Source organism: Aethalodelphis obliquidens, unplaced genomic scaffold (assembly GCF_003676395.1).
Source record: "Aethalodelphis obliquidens isolate GAN/ISIS:26980383/991018 unplaced genomic scaffold, ASM367639v1 scaffold8, whole genome shotgun sequence".
NCBI lineage: Eukaryota > Metazoa > Chordata > Mammalia > Artiodactyla > Delphinidae > Aethalodelphis > Aethalodelphis obliquidens.
The window spans coordinates 13,853,586-13,876,215 of NW_020837952.1; the positions used below are offsets into that span (position 1 = coordinate 13,853,586).

The 22,630-nt window shown below is 36.0% G+C and overlaps 1 protein-coding gene across 3 annotated transcripts in view; it reads left to right on the forward strand.

The window, feature by feature from the left end:
* MSRB3 (methionine sulfoxide reductase B3) overlaps nt 1-22,630 on the forward strand; it is a 175,049-nt gene that overhangs the window by 27,227 nt on the left and 125,192 nt on the right. For 2 of the 3 annotated variants that reach the window (XM_027106930.1, XM_027106929.1), the window contains exon 2: nt 14,647-14,773. The exons of the other annotated variant lie outside the window; for it this stretch is intronic. In XM_027106930.1, the coding sequence (XP_026962731.1) occupies nt 14,698-14,773 (76 nt within the window). In that variant the 5' untranslated portion in view covers nt 14,647-14,697. The remainder of the gene's footprint in view (nt 1-14,646; nt 14,774-22,630) is intronic. 3 annotated transcript variants of the gene reach the window in all.

Here is a 22,630-nt window from a genome sequence, read left to right on the forward strand (position 1 = left end):
GTCAGAGCGAGTATACATCACTTCTGTAGCAGTATGGAGACTGGCTGTGAGGGGAGTCAGGGTAGAGGCAGGAAGACCAGTAAGAGGCCATTACTATATTCTAGATGAGAGATGAAAAGAAAAGGATGTATTTGAGCAATATCTTGGAAATAAGATTGACAGCACTTGGTGTTAATTAAGTATGAAAGATTAAAATAGAAAATAATTGAGGATGACTCCCAGATTCGGGGTTTAGTGTTGTGTAGAATGGAAGTACTTTCTGACAGGATCAGGAATACAGAAAGAATAATAAATTGGTGAAGAAAGAAAAAAAATTGAGTTTTGGATGTGATAAATAGTTTGAGGTGCACATGAAATACCTAAATTCTTTTTAAAATATGATTTAATCATCTAAAATTAATGAAGAAAACCATTGAGGATGAAGTAGAAACAACATTAGGCAAAGTAATTTATTTCTTTCACTTTATGATCTCATTCAGGGCTTCTCCTTTCTCCCAAGTTCAACATGGTGTTAAAAGATAGTTGATAGAGGCCATTAAGATTTACTTTTCAGTGGAATAGAAGGACGACATTTTCATAAAACTTCTCCTTTATCTGCTTTATCAGATACAAGCTACGAGGCATTTCTCAATTTTCATGAGAAAATTCTTACTTTCTGCAATAGAAAGTAAACTTGGAGGGGAAGGATGCTGAACTTCTGACACAAAAGCAAATATTTATTTGCAGTTTCCAGTGCTAAAGCTTTCTATTCCTGGAATGGTGGCAGAGTTCTAACTTAAAATATTTGAAGCATGACTTACAGATACCTATTTTTAGGGCTTATATTCAACTCATTAAAAACAGTTTTTTAGTGATCGATATAGATAACTGTAGTTTATAGTCGCAGGCATAGGACAGGATTTGTTCAGCCTGCATTAGCAAGTTTTTCTTTAGATGAAATGGTCCATTGAGGCACTGCATCTTTTTTAGCACGTCTAAGCTTTTTTTTTTTTTGGCACATGGTTCTTTATACAAGGGAACTTAAGGTGAAAAGCAACAGCCTCCAACTCTATCCCTTCTTATCTTCACCTCACTCCTGTGAAAATCATTCTTCTGGTAGTATTTCTTGATTCATCAATTTCAGATAATATCCAGTTATGAAAAATAAGGATTTATCTGCTCTTTCTTCTCCATTTTGTCTACCCTTGTTTATTGTTTTGTTGATTTTTAAAATTCCCTTATTGTTCACTTTTGTAACATTAAATAATATATTTGCTCATGAACTTTTGATAGGCTACATGACAAGCTGTTGTGACAAAAAGATTCCAAGTAGAGTGACTGACATAAGTAGAAGTTTATTTTTCTCCTCCATGATAGCCTAAGGTAGGTAATAGCCTAAGGTTGAGTTGGTGAGTAAGTAGCTTTGCTTCATGATCTGTTAAGTCTGCCTTTCTCAAGTAGCTTCCATCCCAGTGTCCAAGTTTTTGCCATTTTCCAGGGGAAAGAGGAAGTCTAAAGCAAATAACTTTGTCTTTAAAGGAGGTGACTTGAAAGATCACACATCATTCCACTGGCTAGAACGTAGTATCATATTCACAATTAGCTGCAAAGGAGGCAGAGAAATGTAGCTCTATGTTCAGCTAAAATTTCAGAGCGTTGTATTACTAATATGGAGAAGGAAGAATGGATTCTAAGGGTCCAGTTAGCATTTTGCAGTCTAGTTAATAACTCCTAATTCTCTAGTTTATAAGATGGGGGTCCTGATACTCTCACCCTTTATTCTGCCTTTCTTTCCAGGCATTCTTTACATTTTGTTAGCTATGTACATTTTCTTTTTGTTTTATTTATTTATTTATTGGCTGCGTTGGGTCTTCATTGCTGCGCGGGCTTTCTCTAGTTGCAGCGAGTGGGGATTACTCTTCGTTGTGGTGCATGGGCTTCTCATTGCAGTGGCTTCTCTTGTTGCAGAGCATAGGCTCTAGAGCACGGGTTCAGTAGTTGTGACGCACGGGCTCAGTTGCTCCGCGGCGTGTGCGTTCTTCCTGGACCAGGGCCCAAACCCGTGTCCCCTGCATTGGCAGGTGGATTCTTAACCATTGAGCCACCAGGGGAGTACCTTTTGTTTTAAAATGTGAAGTTACTAATGTTTACATTCTGTTCTGCAACCACAGCCAAATCTTTGTCTATAGGTTGTCTCCAAAATCTTATTGTTTTATATATTGTTTACTTACAGGTCAAAAAATGAACCGTTACAGTTCCTTTTCCTTAGGGCCAGGGTCATGATCCCTGAGCCACTGGGAAGGACAAACTTTTTTTTTTTAGCATCATGGCAACGAATTTTTTTTCTTACATTTATAGATTGATTAAAATCAGGGCACTCTGTTTCTAAGGTCTGCACCTGGGCACTGACTTACTAGATCAGTAAGAAGGTACAGAGGATCTGGTTAGTGCCCAGGGAGCTTTCAGTCACTTCAGGAAATGAAATCTTCGTAATCAGTCATTTTATTGTCACCAGGAGCTACTCAATCAGTTTTGCAGCTGAGTGAAACATTTAGTTCTTGAAGGGTTGGGACTAATTTGTTAGCTACAGACGATCCAAGATGAAGTAACTCTCTCCTAACCTTTATGTCTGGATATGAGAGGAGAGCCGTATCTTCTGACCATGGTAAGAATCTCTTTGGGATACTTAGGAATAGAAGGGATGACTAATGAGAGAAAGACCCTGGGCTTTTCAAAGTGGTCTCATTGTTTTTAACATTGGACTTCTCAACCTTCCAGACCCTGTTGTTTTCCTAAACAAGGACCGCAATCTGGGGCATAAGAGTCCCTGCCATTGAATAATTTTTTTTTTTTTTTTGCGGTACGCGGGCCTCTCACTGTTGTGGCCTCTCCAGTTGCGGAGCGCAGGCTCCGGACGCGCAGGCTCAGCGGCCATGGCTCACGGGCCCAGCCGCTCCGCGGCATTTGGGATCCTCCCGGACCGGGGCACGAATCCGTTTCCCCTGCATCGGCAGGCGGACTCTCAACCACTGCACCACCAGGGAAGCCCATTGAGAAATTTTTTAATGTACTACAGGAGATTAAAATAGACTTCAGTTCAAATTCTGGCTCCAGTACTGGCCGTATGACCTCACGCAAGTTATTCTCTGAACCTTAGTTTCTGCTGGAACACATAATCCCCAAATTCCAGTGACTTAAACCACTGAAGTTTTATTTCTTGCTTGTATTGCATGTTCATTGTCTGTCAGATGGGAACTCTGCTCCATGTCTCCTATTCCAGGATCATGGTTAATGGAGCAGTCATCATCTAATTATAGAACATTGCTGATCACTGTTGGAGAGAGAAAGAGAGTTCTGGAGAGTCTCACGCCAACAATTAAGTGATCTGTCTTAGAAGTGGCACACAGTATCACTGTTCACAACTTATTGCCCAGAACTAGTGACACAGTCTCAAGAACCACAGGGGGCCAGAAAGTGCATTTCTACCATGTGCCTGGAAAATGGAGAGCCAGAAATGTGGGGCAAATAGCACTAATGACTACCACATATAGCAGTTCCTACCTCAGGGTTGACATGAGGATTAAATGATATTAGATACACATATACATGATCACCTCGTGCAGGTACTCAAAAATGATTATTAGTAACAATATCAATAATAAGATGCACACATGCAAGATATTTGAATAACAATATAAGGTGGGACTAAAGATTCTTATAAGCCATATAAGACTATACCATGCAAGTGCAAGTTGATGTTATTATTATCCAGTAGATATTAGAAGATAGAGCATTAGAGCTAGATCTGTATAGTTATCTGTCAATAAATGATGGTTGAAGTTGTTAGAATAGGTGAGATCTGTAAGAAAGAGATTAAATAGTGAGAAATACAGAGGGTACTAAAGGGATATCTCTGGAGTTTAGTCACAGTTTGGAAATCAGAAGGAAATATCCCAAGAGATAGAGAAGGAATTTCCAGAAAGGGAGGAAGAAAGCAATACTGTGTAGAATAGAAAAGTCAAGTGAAGAATGTTTTCAGTAAGAAAAATCAACCATATAAAATGTCACTAAAAGGCATTGAGCTTCAGTTCTGTGAGTTCCATGGGGAACAAATTATCAACAGGGAATGTTACTTAAGGAAGGAATCGTAGTATTAATTTAGAGGTATGTGTGTGCCAGGTGCTCCTCTAGTAACAATCTTGCAAGGAAACTATTACAAACTCCAGACATCCAGATGAGACTTTCAAAGCTCAGAGTAAACCTTGTCAAATGAAACATAACTAGTCAGTGAGAAGGTTTAAATTTGAACTCAAGTACTAGAAAAGCAAAACTGTATTGTACAAACACAACAAAACGAAACAGTTAAAAAGACTGAAAAATTCTGAAGGCATTTTTTAATAGTAATTTTTAATAGTAATCAAAAGTGATTTGTTTGTGTGGGTTTTGCTTTCCTGTTGGCACTTTTTAAATATTAAGAAAAACTTTTTAGATGAAACACATGTAATGTAGACACTGAAACTACATTGTGTAATCAATGGACTGTGAAATCAATATATATATATATATATATATATATATTTTTTTTTTTTTTTTTTTTTGCGTTACGCGGGCCTCTCACTGTTGCGGGCTCTGCCGCTGCGGAGCACAGGCTCCGGACGCACAGGCTCAGCGGCCATGGCTCACGGGCCCAGCCGCTCCGCGGCACGTGGGATCCTCCCAGACCGGGGCACCCTGCATCAGCAGGCGGACTCTCAACCACTGCACCACCAGGGAAGCCCAATATATATATTTTAAAAGAAAAAGATTTGTATTCTATATTGGTGATAGAAGTTTTAAAACATTAATGTGAGAATGAATAAATCCCTGAATTTGACTAGATGCTTTACAAAACAGGAATCCTGAAAAAAAGATAGCGTTTAATAGAGTTATAATTAACATCAGAAGATGGACTTAATGTCCATAATTCTATTTTATTTAAATTTATTTATTTATTTATTTATGGCTGCGTTGGGTCTTTGTTGCTGCATGCGGGCTTTCTCTAGTTGCGGTGAGCAGGGTCTACTCTTCATTGTGGTGCGCAGGCTCTCATTGCGGTGGCTTCTCTTGTTGTGGTGCGCGGGCTCTAGGCGCGCCGGCTTCAGTAATTGTGGCTTGCAGGCTTCGGTAGCTGTGGCTTGCAGGCTCTAGAGCACAGGCTCAGTAGTTGTGGCACACGGGCTTAGCTGCTTTGCGTCATGTGGGATCTTCCTGGACTGGGGTTTGAACCTGTGTCCCCTGCATTGGCAGGCAGATTCTCAACCACTGCGCCACCAGGGAAGCCCCATAATTCTATTTTAATTATACCATTGGTGTACCTTCTTAATGGACACACTGTAACCCTAGCATTGTCAATATTAGGTACAATTCTTTATGTCCTTTTCTTACTTTTTATGTGAACTGAATAATAAAGAAAACACAGATGCCACAACATGTAGATAAAAAGGAGTTTTAGCCTAATGTTTTCTCCAAATGGCTGTATGACCTTCAATAGGTCTCTTTATCTCAGTTTTGCTATTGACAAAACAAGTGGTTTGGATCAGTTCATCGTTTCTCCCACTTTTTTTCCACTGAGATACACATGATGGATGATATTTCATGAGCAACATCCTCACATAGTCATACACAGATGATGATCATAGACTGAGGAACAGATGGTCCAAGCTGTGCATTCCTGGTGCTACTTCTACCTCCACCATTTTCTCTTTCATTTTTGGCTGCGTTGGGTCTTTGTTGCTGCGCGCAGGCTTTCTCCCACTCAAGAAGACGTTTCAGAAGGAAATGTGACATTATTAAAGAGATAACTCTAATTTCATCCTAGTTGTTTCGTTAAAAACTTTATCCTCAAACTTCAGCATCTAAAGACAATTTTAAACAAATTACTTGTGAAACACCTTTCAACTAATTATTTTACCTTTGCTGGGTGGTCACTTCATGTTCAAAAATCTATGTATTAGGTGTTAATCAAGATTTTTTTCTGGTTCTAAACTTATTTAATGATACAACTTCTATTATTCTCAATCATTTCCAAAAGTTTGTATTCCTTGATTATTCTACTAGCAGTATATGAATTAATAGTACCATGTACATGATATGGGTTCAATAAATGTGAGAATTTATCAACAAATTAATTTTCCTTTTCTGGAGATAGCACTAATTCACAATTTGTTTTCTTATCCCCTAGCAGACATATACTTTTGTGAATTTCAAGGAGTGGTGCTGAGAAAATTGGGTTGTAGCACTCTGACTGTTACTTTCAGAAATCTGCCATAACTATTCTACTCACTTTGATAAAATAGCTCAAAATTTTGCATTTGCATTTGTCCACAGACTAGATGAAGTAAGAAATGTACTAATTAGCTCTAGAAGTAGTAAGAGGTCTACATACTACTGGTATTATTTTCTAACCATTTGTTTTTTGCTAGACAGCATGGGGTAAGTTATAAATGTATTCCTCTGTCCACCGTTCACTTACTCAATGAGTGCTTATGAAACATTTACTGTGCTTGTTACGGACCAACCGGAGGGCCAGACCAGCAGTTCGCAAAGCGTGGACTAAGGACCCCTGGCATCTGAGAGCTTTGCAAGGGATTCACAAAGGCAAAACTATTTTCAGACTAATGCTACGACCTTATTTTCCTTTTTCACTGTGTTGACATTTGCGTTGATGTTGCAAAAGCCAAAGCAGGTGAAACTGCTGTTGTCTTAGTGTGAAGCTAGGCAGGTGTAGCAAACCTTTTTAGCAGTCATTCCATTCTTCACTAACATCCAAACAGGAGAAAAGGCCATTTTTACTTAAGAATGTCCTTGATGAAGTAAGATTTATATTAATTTTATTAACTCTAGATCTTAAGTGCATATCTTTTTATTATTCTGTGTGAAGAAACAAGAAATACACTTTTTTTTTTTTTTTTATGGTACGCGGGCCTCTCACTGTTGTGGCCTCTCCCATTGTGGAGCACAGGCTCCGGACGCACAGGCTCAGAGGCCATGGCTCACGGGCCCAGCCGCTCCGCGGCATGTGAGATCTTCCTGGACCAGGGCACGAACCCGTGTCCCCTACATCGGCAGGCAGACTCTCAACCACTGCGCCACCAGGGAAGCCCAAGAAATACACTTTTATAAAGAGCTTCCACATTGCGAAGTACAGTGGCCGTCTCCAGGAAAAAGCACTGGTGCGCTTGTTTGAAACACCATTTCACTTGACAGAATGACCGACAGACAAATGATGGTTATTTAAACTTGGGTATTTGGCAAGTATTTTCTCAAAAATGAATGAAGTGATTCTGTCACTTTAAGGAAAACAACTGACTGTATTGTCGGCAATGATAAAATTCGACATTTCAAGTTAAAAAATAAAATTTTGGAAGGCTTGTATCTGCCACTGTGAGCTTGACAGCTTCTCAACATTTAAAGATTTATCTGATGAAATCAGTGGTGATATTAATGAATATTTTTGATATTGATAATGTAATGTGTCAGCATGTGAAAGATCTGCATAACCCATTGAACCAATGTTTTCCAAATGAACAGTGCGTGATGTTACAAAATCATGCAAAGTTAAAAGATCCAGTCAAAATGTAAGATAGACCAATGAAATTTAATGTAATGGTATGAAAAATTCATTGACAATACATAGTTTTAGATTATCATTGTTGAATTTTGGTGTAATATCAAAGAAGAATGTCTACAGTTATCTGAAAAAGCTATTAAAATATTCGTCCCTTTTCCAACTACTTATCTGAGTGAGGCGAGATTTCATTCATGAATATACTTCAACCAAAACAACATATCACAACAGATTGAATGCAGAAGCAGAGATGAGAATCCAGCTGTTTTCTGTTAAGCCAGATATTAAAGAGACTTGATTTGCAAAAAAAGTATAAAACTCTTCTCATTAAATATATATTTTGTTTGTTTTGAATAATATAGTTATTTTTCACTGAAAATGTCATTTTTGTAATATGTATTGTTATTTTTATTTTTGTTATTCTTAATGGAATAAGCAAATGTTTTAAAAATTACTCAGCTTTAATTCTAATATAGTAAATATTGATGGGTATAACCACATAAACGAAAAGCATTTGGGGTCCTTGATAACTTTTTTAGGAGTGTAAAGAGATCCTAAGATCAAAAAGTTTAAAAAATGGCTAACCCTGGAGATATTGAAGAAAATGTTCTTCTTTATGCAACTTTTCTTCAGTTCCCAACCCCCCATATCCCTGCCACTCCCTCTCCCAAAGCTGGAGGCAATTCTCCTTCCCCTGAAATTCCATGTACTTTACTTCTACCTCTGTAAAGGCATTGAGTACATATTTTATGTTTCCATCTAAGCTAATATGCTTTTTGACAGCACAGACTATATCTTACATCTTTGCATATTCATCAGCTCCTAAAACATTGTTTTCCATGTAGTAAGAATTTATACAGGTGAGCTGAGTAAAATTTGGTATCTTAAAATTGTTATCTCTAGGGACTTCCCTGGCAGTGGAGTGGTTAAGACTTTGCCTTCCAGTGCAGGGGGTGCAGGTTCGATCCCTGGTTGGGGAGCTAAGATCCCATGCCTTGAGGCCAAAAAACCAAAACATAAAACAGAAACAATATTGTAACAAATTCAATAAAGACTTTAAAAATTGTCCACATCAAAGAATAAATAAAATAAAATGTGTCTATTTAAAGAAAAGTGTTATCTCTAAATGGTTTGGAAGACTGAGGATTCTGAGTAGCCAGGGTTCTATTGTTTCTTATAACAAATACAGAAAGATCTCTGCTTAATAAAAGAGATGCCCGATTCTGCAATTGGGCCAATTGATTTTGAGAAGTAAATGACTGATTGATCATTCATTCAGCAAACATTAGTTGAGCATAAACTGGGTGCCAGGTATAGAACTTTATTGTAGACATTTAAATTAGTGGTTTCCAAATGCTAGTCCATGATGAAGTGCCTTCTTTTCGTAAAGAAATGAGAAAAATAGCAACAATGAAATGTTTTCCCACAAAACTTAAATATATTATTCAAAAGTATGTTCTTTATCTTGAGATTGCTTTCTGAGTTCTTGGTGTTAATATAATTTTCTTTTCTGATATTATGGTGAGATTAGGGTTTGGCGCTTTTTGTTTTTATTTTGTCCTTACCTGACAAAATTCAAATTTGTCAACTGTTGGCTGGCCCTTGCAGTTTGGGGGGGACATTTTACTAGCTTGTGGAAAAGCACTGATGTAAACATTCTTTTGGCATTTATTGGAAAGGGATTTGACCTTTAGGTGGTTTGACGCTTTAAATCCACTAGCACAATCAGCTCATTTATTCTTGAGCTAATTACCAACTTTGTAAGTTCCCCGCTTCCCTGTTTATATCATGTCTTTGGCAGTTGATTGTTCAACTGCAAGGAAAGAAGTGAAAGGAAATAAAAATAAACCCAAACCCAAAAGCTAACAAACTAACGTTAGTCAAATTTTAGATGTCAGAGTTCTAGGGGTTAAAAAAGATGGAGAAGTAAAAGTTTTTGACCAAAATAGGGCATTTGAATTATCTAGATCTCAAGTCAGATTGCACTTTCAACTTCCCACCTCTTCACAGAAACTGCTGATTCCTATGAAGGAACCAACTGGTTTTAATTTAGATTCTTACATTTAAGCACCATTAACAGTTGAGATGGCAGAGATAGCAGGGTGGGAAATGATGATCCAGAAAACTCATTTCCATAGAATCAGTTACTTATATAGTCATTCTTTCACTCAATAAATGAATGGCTGTTAGGTGCCAGGTATTGGGATACAAAGATGAAAAAGACACTGTCCCTATGCTTAAGAGGTTTATAATCTAGAAGAGGGAGACAGAGATGTAGGCAAATCAGTGCCTTGAAAATTGTTGTAGGGGATATGACATCATGCTTTGTGCCTCACTGGGGACCCAAATGGGAGAAGTTAGGAGTGGTGGGAGTTGGGAGTGGTGAAAGGACAGTAAGGATATGGAATGAAGAAAGGTGTGGAGGTGGAAATAGGAAACAGCAGACCTATTTGGGGGAAGTTATGAGTATATTGGTATAGCAGGAGCATGGGGTGGGTTGGAATGTGGAGGTATGGCAAGAGAAAGGGGTGAAGAGTTAGGCAGCAGCTAGATGTAGAACTTTAGTTGCTTTGTTCAGGAATTTGGATGTTATCCAAAGGATTTACCAGAATGTGTTCTGTGGGGTGGCGATAGGAAAGGAAGGGGTTTTGTAAGGTCAAAACCATTTGAGAGGCACCAGTTGAGAGAAAGTTAAGCAGGTGCATTTTATTGTAAAGCCTCTCAGACCCTTTATATTGAGTAGCATTTCCATTACTAAATTTGTTTGAAGGGGTATTGCCTGTTTCACAGAACATGGTTTGGGAAACCCTGCAATATGCAATGGGGAATCATTAAAAAATTTAAGCAGAAAATTATAGACAATTATGTAATCTAATTCTATTCTCAACACATAGTGTGATACTGCTCATTAGGTATTGTTCAACCCATATTTTTTAACACCAAATAATTTCAAAGTGATGTGCTAGATATTCTGGGAGATTAGAAAGATGTGTAAATTGTGACTGGCATTAAAAAAAAATATTGGTTATCTATAAATGTTATTCATCGGTGCAATTATTTGAGTCAAAAGCAATACAAAAGTGAAGAAGTTGAGGATAAACTTGAGGAATTATAGATTTTCTGGGTGGTTTTTGCTCAGTGCTGATTTCTAGGGGGTGTTTAATGCTAATTCTTTTCCCAAAGATTGTCACCACTTAGAAGAATGTGCTTCTTTTGCCTCTTTTTGGACTTAGGATTGTTTCTGGCTAGGGTCCTCATCCAAGCAGCTCAGGGAGCACAATGGGAAAAAAGCTGCCTAATTGAAACTCAGATATTTTTGCGGGGGGAGTGGGAGGAGTAGCTGTTGGTTTGTTTGACTCTCAAAAGTATTGTATTATCAACATATTGAAGCTTTGGTAGGTGCAAGTGGACTCAATTCTAGGCATCTTTAGGTTATATATCCTAAAGATGTATCCAAGGCATTTAGAGAAACGATTTGAAGGTGAAAGGGAAAGAGGAGCTGCATGTGGTGGGACAGAAAGATTAAATCTATCAGCCACATTGTCTATTAGGAGAACATAGAATCAGAGTGTCTAGAGTGGATTGGTAACAACCTCAGGCTTTTCATTGCCAGTTGTGTAGTGGTCAAGAGCACTGGCCCTGGAACTATAACAGATGGCTTGGGTTCAAATCTGTTAAATCTTTCCGTCCAGTTACTTAAGGGCTGTGCTTCTTACCAGCCGTTAAAATCTTATGTAGATTACTTAACCTCCCTACGCCTCAATCTCTACATCTAAAAATGGGAAAATGATAATATGTACCTTATAAGTTCCTGATGATTAAAAGAGCTAATAAATATGAAGTGCTTAGAACGGTGCCTGCCATATGGCAAGGGTTTCATCGACTATTATCCTGAGGAGATCTTTATCCTACCATGGAAATCAATCCAAGAGTAGTACATCTTCTGGCCTAAATAGGATTCTATGTTTGCAGAATGGCCTGCTAACCCTAAGTAGGATTGGGTATAAATGGACTGTTAGAAATTTCCAATTCATATAATTCTGAAATAAAGCAAATATTTGTATATTTAAATAATAATAAGAGCTAATGTTTGTGAGCATATACTATGTGCCAGGAGTTATTTCAAGCACTTTTTACCAATTAACTTATTTAATTGTTATTTTTGAGTTGAGGAAGCTAAGGCACTGAGAGGGTAAGCAACTTTTCCAAGGTAACACAATTCCTTAGGAGCCGGACAAGGATTCAAACTCAGGTAGTCTGATCTCATAGATCACACCCATCCATTGTGATATATCTTTCATCTAAATGTATTCTGCATTTTAGATTGGTTTGTCAGTGTTTGATTTCATTTATTGCAAACATAAACTAAGAAAAACTAAGTGGGGACTTCCCTGGTGGCCAGTGGTAAAGAATCCGCCTTGCAACGCAGGGGATGCAGGTTCAATCCCTGGTCAGGGAACTAAGATCCCACAATGCCGCGGGGCAACTGAGCCCGTGTGCCACAGCTGTTGAGCTCGTGTGCCTCAACGAGAGAGCCTGCGTGCCACAGCTACAGAGCCCATGTGCCCTGAAGCTGGTGCACCACAACAAAAGATCCCGCATGCCTCAACAAAGATCCTGCGAGCCGCAACTAAGACCCTATGCAGCCAAAAATAAAATAAAAAATAAATAAATATTTTTTTAAAAAAAAAAGAAAGAAAAACTAAGTGGAAGAACATTAGTTAAAAATTAAATTTGTTAAAAAAATTAAATTTGTTAAATCATTTCAGCATAAAAATATTCATTTTTCTGTTCTAAAGAACAGTTGCTCCTGGTGTCACATGTTAGAGCCATATTAACTATGATTCTTTTGTGGAATATAACTATGAGTTTGATTTCACCAAGGCATCCAGATGCATGTATCCATTCTTTAGAACTGTTTTTCACTTTCCACCTCAGCTACATTTTTTCAGGGTAGTGTGTACGTAATGTCACTTTATATGCATTTTTGCAAAATTAGCTACTTTTTCAGTTATCCTTGCAAACATTAAAATAATTAGGGTTATATCAAATCCTAACCTATGAAATGCATGCTTTGTAGGATTTGACAATGGAGAGCACTGTGATAAATTGTACTTTTGCATTCTTCAGTGTAAAAAAGGTTAGATAGCTCTAAAAGTAATCACATTGTTGCTCTACTTTGTTGGTGCTAATGTAGCTGGGTTCACTTTTAAAGAAAACTGGGCAAAACTAATTTGCCACTAGATGGAGCCCTGGCTATTTGGGTAGAAATAAATGCAACCGGCAGAACATTAAATCACTCCGTCATATCATGCTGGAGGGCCCCCTGGTATTTGAGGCCCTCAGCTTTTCATTGTAGAATGCATCTTTGTTCTTTGCCTGACCTGCAGAGTGACATCACTCCCTTTCTTCCTGTGCGCTGGCTTTGACACAAGCCAGATGGCCGTGGCCATCGGTAGGCGCGCAGGCCGCCTGGTACAGCAGTTGATGAAACAGGATAGGAAGACGTTTTATAGTCAGCTGCAGGAGCACAATGAGGCTGCAGCTTTGCTAAGTAATTACATTTACCGTGCGTACTTTATTCCTCACAGAGAAGGTCACAGGAAAAAAATACATTTTTATTTATAGTGTTGTGAGGTATAGACCTTTGATCTTTTATTAGTCAGTAGTCTGCTCCAAAGGAATGCTCTCTTTTCCCTGCTCTGCAGTCACTCGTGAAAAATGACATGTTTATTTATGTTTAATGGTTCTTTCAGGCTGTGCATTGTGATACTTACCTTCCCTCTTCCTCCCTTTTGTCTCCAGTTAGTAACACAAAAATGTTTTAGTTTTGTAGTGAGTTTAGTTTGGAGAAATCAGAGTTCAGGCATGTTAATACAAGCAGATTTGTGTCAGATATACTCCAGAATGATTTGGTAAAATATATTACTGTTTATTATGTGTTTGTTCTTCGAGGAGGTCAGAAGAGACCAGGAGCAGACTTTTATTTTGGGGGGGTGGGGTGAGGGATGAGGGTCAGGAAATGAACGAGACGTTAAATTTATATCCATTTTTGGACATTTAGTAGTTAAGGTCACTTATAATGCTAATTTAAAATAAAATATTAGAAGTTACTGTTAATTTAGTATCTTCCACCTTCATTAGAAGTTAATCTTTACCAACTGAAAGATTGTACAAAACTTTAAGGAAAATCCTAGCTGAACTTTTCTTTAAAGTTTAACATTCACCCAGTTTTGAGATCCTTCCACATGATTCATTTCCAAAAGCTTTAAAAAATATTTTTACCCTTTCTAAGGCTAGATTTTGAACATTATTTACAGAATTGATCTAGAAATTATAAATCATAAAATCAAATGAAAATTCATGGTTGATATGCCTTCTTCAAACTTAACACTATTTATAAAGTGAAGCCTCCTAGTTGTCCTTAGGTTATTTGACTCTATTTTTTTAAAAATATGAAACTCTAACAAAAGAAATCTCTTAATCTTACAGTATTTTGCAGTCTTCTCCAGGGAGGGAGATTTGCAAATAATTGCTGGAAGAAGGCAGCGTGGTATGAGGAGAGAGCGGGACTTTGTAGTTGTGTAGAACAAGGTTTTCTAATTTTTTTTCCACTGGCTATTTGCTTTGTGCCCTTGGACCTTTGAGCCTTGGCTTCCTCACATGTGTATTGGGTGATAAAACCTACCTTCTAGCTTTATTGTAAGAATTAAATGACGTAATATATTTATATTTGGCCCTAGACAGTTCCTGTCACTTGTTAGGAACTCAGTAAATGTTAATTCCTTTCAACTGTTTTAAACTTCGTCTCTTTTCTCAACCTCTTGCAAAATGTGTTCACAGATTACACTGCTATTATATAGTGTGTATTTTATTCATAAGATATAAATAAGCCTGGGTTGAAAGTAAGCCCACCATATGAAAAATAGGCATTTGAAATTTATTAGCACTGTGTGTGTGTTCAGTTCCAGATAAAACCGTAACCATCAATCGTGCAGTGAATGTGTTTAACATTTGTGATGTTTTAATTTGTTTTTGTTTTCTTTTTTTGTCTTACTCAGCTCTTGCCCCTGTTCTTTGCCTCTCGTTTTGTTGGTGAAGATATCACAGTGATGTCTGCATTCAACCTGCTGCATTTGGTGACAAAGAACCAGCCAGTAGCCCTGCGAGCCTGTGGGCTTCCCTCAGGTTGCTGCTTCTTGTACTATACTTAGTAAGGGCACTGGTCCGGGTGGGGGAGTGTTTCTGCTGCAGGAAATGATACACCATAATCCTTTGCTGAATTTCGTTTTCTTTTACTTGGGCCCTAATTTGAAGACGGAAATTGGTTATAAATCACCACTCTACTTTGAGTACCATTCATTTCCACAGTCCTTACAACCCCTGGAAACATTGTCCAGTTTCCTTGCTCAGTATATAATTGTCACTAATATTTCATTGATATCTTCTTGTTCTTTAACGCACACTACAATCTGAAAATCGTAATGTTCATAAGAGGCTGGCAGCCTTGATAAGAAACTGCTCCAAATCACACAAAATAGGACATTCATCTCGTTAAAGGATAATGAAAATGCTTTTCATTCCACATGTGGTCATTCCTTTAGAAAGAAAAAATTAAAACGAGCAGCTTTAGTGTAATAAAGTTAGTTATTATAAAGAAAACATGTTCTATTTAACAATGACCAAATAAAGAGAACTAATATAGCATGTGTTCACTGGTTCTTAAATTAGAGCCACCACCCTTTTTAAAAATGGGAGTTTAAGCATTTAAACAACTGAGACATAAAAGTCCAAAATTTTATTATGTGCTTATTTCATGTTTAATATTTTAATTTTATTATGAAAATCACTATGGCCAGATATAGTCTGTGAACATTATTGTCAATATTATTTATATTTTCTTTTAGTATACATATCTCTATTACTATACTGTATAAAGAATTTAATTCCAACTCATTAAATATTCATTGAATATTAACTATGAGTGCCAGACATTGTGTGAAGCAGTGAGGATACAATGATAAACAAGATCAAGCCAATTTCTTTAACAAGCACAAGATGGAGTTGGAACTGTGTGAAGACCATTGAACCATATGGTGATAAGACTAGACTAAAAGTATTTATGCCTGGGATGTTAGGGGAATCCAGAGGGTACTTCTAGCTCTTTGCTTAGGGGAAGAGATTTTGGAAGGGAGGGAAGGTCTCTGAAGTTTAAGGAGGGCTTCATGGAGGATATAGTGCTTGAGTTGAATTTCAAACTATGAGCAAGAGTTAGCCAGATGTCCAAGGAGAGGGAAGGACATTTCTAATATATGAAGTAGTGTGGGAAAAACATGAAGACCTGAAAGAGCAAGGTATGTTCAGAGAAATGCAGGTTACTTAATATGGCTAGCTTGGGTAGGTGAGGGCAAGTAGAAGAGGTAAGGAAGGTAGCCAAATCATGTAGTGCCTTATATGATGTTTTAAAAAATTTAAATCTTGGGGAAGGGAGGAAGGGGGAGTAAAATGACTTGATTTGCATTTTATAAGGATTATTGATTTAGTATGATGGAAGGTTCAGTGCTAGTTCCAGATATTTCTATGAGAAGGTGGAGATGGCAACTTAATTATAAGGCTTAATTAGAAGGATAAGGCTTTTGTCTTGAAGCTGTACTTGACTAGTAAATGCGCTATTTTTTAAAAAAAAATAGATTTTATGTCTAGTTGTGGTGACTTGAGAGGCCAATGAAGCTTAATGCATGGGGTCCACAACCACTCTTCCTGACACTTTCGCTTCCCCTGCCCCTGCATGCCACCATTGAGTATGTTGGAGGACCTTGAGGCTGGAGGGACTCATGAGGTACTGAGAGCCTTAACAATGATCATTACAGTAGGTTTGGGAAGAAGGGGATAGATAAGAGAGAAATTCAAGTTGTAGGACTGACAAGGTTTATTTGTTGAATTGTATGTAAGCTTGAGGGAGAGCATCAACCAATGTAGTTCCTGTGCCATGTGGAACTTTTCCATAATGATATACTACATATAATAATTGTAGTATGAAAGTTATTTAACTGATACATAACCATGTTTTCCACTGGAATAAAACAAACAACCCAAGATATGAGAGCACTAGCATAGTTCTTGTAACATGAGTTTGTCATATACCAAGGAGGCTAAGTATTTACAGAAGCTTATTAATTAACATGGTATCCCTCGATATATGACAACTGTGGGATTAAAGTGTTTCATAATGAAATTGTTTAATCAAAATATGTGTCTTTAAATTTTGATATCAAATGATTCAAAGATAAATTCAACAAAGCTGGTAATGTTTAAGAAGTAACCATTATAGTACAATGCTTGAGCACACAAATTCTGGAATCTGACTGGATCTGAATTCCGGCTTTGCCACTTAACTGGCTGTGTGCCTTGGCTTCCTTGTTCGTAAAATGGGGATAATAATAGTACTTACCTGAAAGGGCTGCTGTGAGAATGAAATAGGTTAGGATGTGGAAAGCGCTTAGAACAGTGGCTGGCATGTAGTAAGCACTATATATAAATGTTCACTAGTTCACTGTAGACATCTGTATCAATATACATACATATATATTTTGTATTTTTCTAGTACAATAGACTTTTAAAAACATTTAAATATGTCCCATCTTTCATTTAACTATTTTTACTTTAATCGGAACCACAAATGCACTTTATGTTTGAGAAATAACCATCTCAATCTGTTGTTTTGATCTCTTTATTTTACTTATACATCCTGCTGAACCAGATTCAAGTCCTATAAACATACAACACATTTCTTTTATTCTTACTATCCAGTACTGATGGAAGCTCAGAGAGACTCGGTCTTTCTTACTTAGGGCTTGTAAACCCATTTTATTTTGATAAATGATTTGACTAAAATAGTATTCCATAATTTCTTAGCCATTCAAGCACCCGGTATTTTTTAAAGTGTTATGAGACTCAGTCTTCCAGTGTCCACGTATTTTATAACTTTGATGTTAGCAAAATCTTTGTTACCATCCATTTCTCTGACAGAATTTTACTCTTAGAAACATAAATATGTTGAAGAAATTGCTAAGTTTAACAATAATGTGAAACAAACTATTTAAATTTTGAAAAATAAAAATGAAATTGAAATGGAAATTCTGGTCTTTATCACTTTATACAAGTAGAAAGGGAAGAGGTCAAAATTGGAGATATAGGAAATTAAGGTAAAAGTTTGACGTCTTGCTTTAATTTACTGTTCCCTGGTCAAAACCCATCGCAACAAAAATCTCTGTAAATCAAAAAGATTTCTGCTCCCTAGCCAGTACCCTACTAATTTTAGTTTTTATTCAATATGAAATAATTCCAGAACTGAAAAATAATTGGAACAGGCTCTTAAAGTTGATTATAACTGGATTGACCTATATGAAGGCCATATTCCAGAAGGCTGACCTATCATTTTTCAGCTTCGACTTCCTTTTCTTCTTATTTTTAAATAAGGCATAATTTCAATTTAGAGCTTATTAAGTGCATCTGAGTTATGGTTTGCTCATGTTTGTAATTAAAGGTAATTTTTTTTTTCTCTCAGAGCTCTTCTTAATTTCCTATAGCAGTTTCTTTTATGTATTAAAAAGAGCACTGGAATAGGAGTCAGAAAACTAACCACAGCTTTGTCATTAACTTGTGAGACCTTGAACGTATCAGTAAACCTCTCCAGATCTCAGTCTCTTTATTTTTCAAATGAGGAATTTAAATTAGATAATCTATTCAGTTCTGAAATTCTGTGATTTTATGAACTGTCATTGTTTTTACTTTGGCTTTGGGTTAGTCAAATCTTAAAACTCAGTACTAATTAATGGCTGGGAATTTATAGAAAAATCTGCTTGGTTGTGGTGGGAGGACAGAAATATTTTCCATGTTTGAACATTAGAATTCCTTGCATCTAAATCAAGACTGAAGCATTATCTTAGGAGGGATTAGGAAGCACAATTTTATACATAGTTTCACTGCTTGATAGAAATGAAGTCTAATTGTAGGTTAGACTAGATATCATGGTAGCTTTCAGCCAAGTGAGAGTATTTGTCTAAATAGTACTAATTACAGTGATAAATTGTGCTTTTCTCTAACATCATACACATAATATGTGGTTGTTACTCTTGACTTTAGTGGCATATTTAACAGTCTCCATGAATTGAAGAGCTACTCGGCAGTTTATGCAGCTTGTAAAGATATTATGTCATAATATTCCAATGCAGAAATTAGAAGTCTTAAAGACAGAAATTTTGCAAATGGTGTTTGCAAGTCATGGACTATCATCTGTGTAAGTACAGCTCTCTAAGAATCAGGGGCTTCTGCCTCCAGAGCTTAGCACAGTGCCTGGCACTTAATAAATATTTGTTAAATGAATGAATAAACATTTGGAAAGTTTACATGTAGGTGAAGTGATAGCTATAACAGACAGTACAAATTTATTTGAGGCTCTTTTGGGTCTCAAATAAATCTAATTAGGACGTTAAATTAAAGTTCATAGTTTGGTTACCTTTTGAATATATTGTAAAAAAACTTTCTCTTTTCTCACTTTATTGCATTAATACAATATGGTAGATTTCTCAGGTATAAATCACATTGTAGCTAAACAAATAACAACAACAGCACACACAAAAAAATGGTAACACAGATTCAAAGTATATTATCCAAACTTGCTTTTACTTCTTCTCTCAAACAATTTGAGTTTTGGTGATAAACTGTTTGAGGAAGGGAATAAGTACATATTACACTTACGATGAGAACTAAGAACTCTGTTTCTTTTGATTGCTTTTCTCTGGAGCAAATTAATATTGTTTGCTGTGCTTTAAGTTCTGCATTTGTAAAGAGGAAATACAGATAAGCACCAGAGCAATATCCATAAACAAGGAATACTACTATTCAAGTTGGAGCTGGCAATATTTCATTAATAGCATCTGACATTGTATTTACCTTAAAAAAAATTGAAGTCATTGGTGTGTTGTTCACTTACTGAATAGATTGGTTTTCTATATTAGTTTTAATTTTTAACCATTTTGCGTCCTGAAAACACGAACCATTTCCATGTTTTTTTGTGGGTTTTTTTGATAAAAGTTATCGCTTTTCTCCTCCAGAAAATACATATGTGCACCTATACAATTTTTCATATAATTTCAAGATTTTTTATTAGATATTCTGATACTCATAAGAGAGGTCTCTTTGACCACAGATTCAGAGCCTGCCTTCTAAACACAAAACAGTATAAAAACTCTAGTCAGAATGTATAATTTCCTATTTCTGTATTGATATCACCAATGAAATTCTCTCCCATGAGTTCAGTTTAATGCCTTCTATTCTCCAACTTCACCATTCTTACATGTTCATCTTACCTAACTTATTTATTTATATTGAAAGTGCTTTGGGGGAGTTTTTTTTTTTAAGAAACAAATGTTTTTTTAAGACAATAGACATTCAAATTTCAACTCCCCTAATTCACAAAATAATTTGCAATTAATTGATTGAACGGTATCTACTTTTCCCAGTAGATGGCACTAGATTTACATTCTTTCACCGCATGAAAGGTTATTGATATCATTAGCACATAGGTGCATTGTGAAAACTTAAAAGTATGTAAAGAATATTCAGTTAAGAACACATGGATTTACAACCACAAATTTTTATGCTTATATGATGTTCAAACAGTACTTGTAGAGTGCAAAACCTTTTTCCATTTTCAACAGGATTCCAACTCCCTTGTGCTTGGACATCTCATCGAAATTGTCTATCATGTGTAGACTTTCTATAAACTAAAACACGTTTTCATAAATTAACTTATCTTGTATCCAAATAGCTGATTTAACAGTAATTTATAGTTTTATATGTAGCTAAATTTTCTTCAGCAGACCACCCAAGAATTAAAGAAAATTTCACATTTTGTTTTGCTATGTTTTGAATTTTTATAGAATCTTGAAAATGTTATGAGTTTAACGTGTTGACTGTTAAGCATGAATCCTTTTCTGCATGAATAAAAATATTTTTGGAAGCTAAGAAAAATTATATTTAAAATGTTGATTAATGAGTACTCTAATGCAGCTATATTCTTTTCTAAAACAAAATGTTTTAGTAGCTCCGTGATATAACAAAGTATTAGTTAATGCTGAAAAGTTGCTGTACAGCATATGATTATTAGATGAGTTTTAAAAGTCATTTGTGCACAAGGCTAAATTGCTATAGAATGATAAATACATCTGTATGAATAAGGTGTTGGGCATATGGTTTGTTAAATGTGGATTTTGTTAATTTTTTCTTAAATATAGAATAAATTCTTCACATACATTAATAATTATAAAATACATAGCAAAATCTAGTAGCAACAGAGATAAAATGGGCATGAACAAAAAATAAATTTTAATTTTGTTTGAGAAATTCTCTAGTTAACGACTAAAGAATATAAAATATTATCAGTTCTGAAAACAAATGATAATTCTACAGAGTTAGTTTATCTAGACAATATGCACTTTTGGGGAATCATATAGGTAGAATTATTAGAAGTTTTTTTATCTAAACATGTTCACAGTAATTTACCTGACAGATCATAGAAGGATTTATTAAAACGAGCCATCTTTTGCTCTTAACAAACACGTGTTTAATGAAGGAGTGGAACGTGAATGAGAGTTCACAAAGAGTCGCTAATATTGAGGCTAAATACTTGATGAATATTCATTGTCAGTCTTTTCTAGCTTATAGCTTCATCCCAAACATTTTATTTAGAGACTGAATTTCTTATGGCCGCTTTTGCTAGATACATTTTAATTTAAAATGCTTTGAATAGATTTTACCGAGATGCAGTGGCAAATTATCTCTAATTATTTTTGTGTCTTTGCATTTGAAATCAACCATCTGAAAATTTAAAATCCCCATTTTATTTATTTTAATTACCTCGTTTTTCTCTCTCTTTTTTACATTTAGTATATTTGCACTTGTATTAGTCACTTAAAAATGCATGTTATAAAAATATACCATGGGGACTTCCCTGGGGGTCCAGTGGTTAAGACTCCATGCTTCCACTGTAGGGGGTGCAGGTTCAATCCCTGGTCGGAAAACTAAGATCCTGTATGCTGTGTGCACAGCCAAAATACATGTGTGTGTGTGTATATATATATACATATATATATATGTGTATATATATATATATACACACACACACACACACACACACACACCATGTGATGACAAAGATATCCGTTATTTAGGTGATTTTTAAGAGCTACACATTTATAGAATTTAAATTTACTCAGTTACTACTATGGTAAGCATTTCCTTCAACACTAGATATATTTATTGTATTCAACCACGTAATTGCAAGTGAAGAATGGACTGGTAATCTAACTCGCTAGATTACTTAAATTTTAAGCAAGCAAAGATAATCTAAAATTCTATAGCTATAGTTTTTAAGATTTTGTTTTGTTACAGAAATGCATGTTCGCTTACAGAATATGCTCTTCGTGGCATATTCCGTTTTGATTAATAGTTTAATATTTCTTGTGCAAATTTTAAATAACATCACAGCAAGTTTCAGAGCTTGCTGTCCTGTTACTGGTATTGATGAAGAGACTGGAAGCATAATCTGCATTTACTAGTTTGTTTTTACCACCGACTTGCTCTCTGGCCCCAGAATCTGTTTTGTACCTTTTATTCCTATTCCTCATCTGTAAACTTAGAATGAAATACACTCTTGTCAAATCGTTCACAGATAGATATTACCCTCAAGTGTTAACATTATCTGACATTTCCCAGAAATTTATTCTGTGCAACTTTAATCCCTGTCTGTAAGGGAGAATAAACTGGAAAAATATAAAAAGTCAGGGGTGGAACATCAAATAAGTCTGGGAATGCTGATAGGTTTGATCATCGAAATCTATTTCTATTACAGGAAAACCCTTGGTTCCTGCAAAGTGAGCTACAGAAAGGTAGAGATTTTTTTGTCTGTTTAGTTGACTACTCCGTCTTAGCAACTAGAATTATGTCTGTCACATAATAGGTGTTCAATAAGTATTCGTTGAA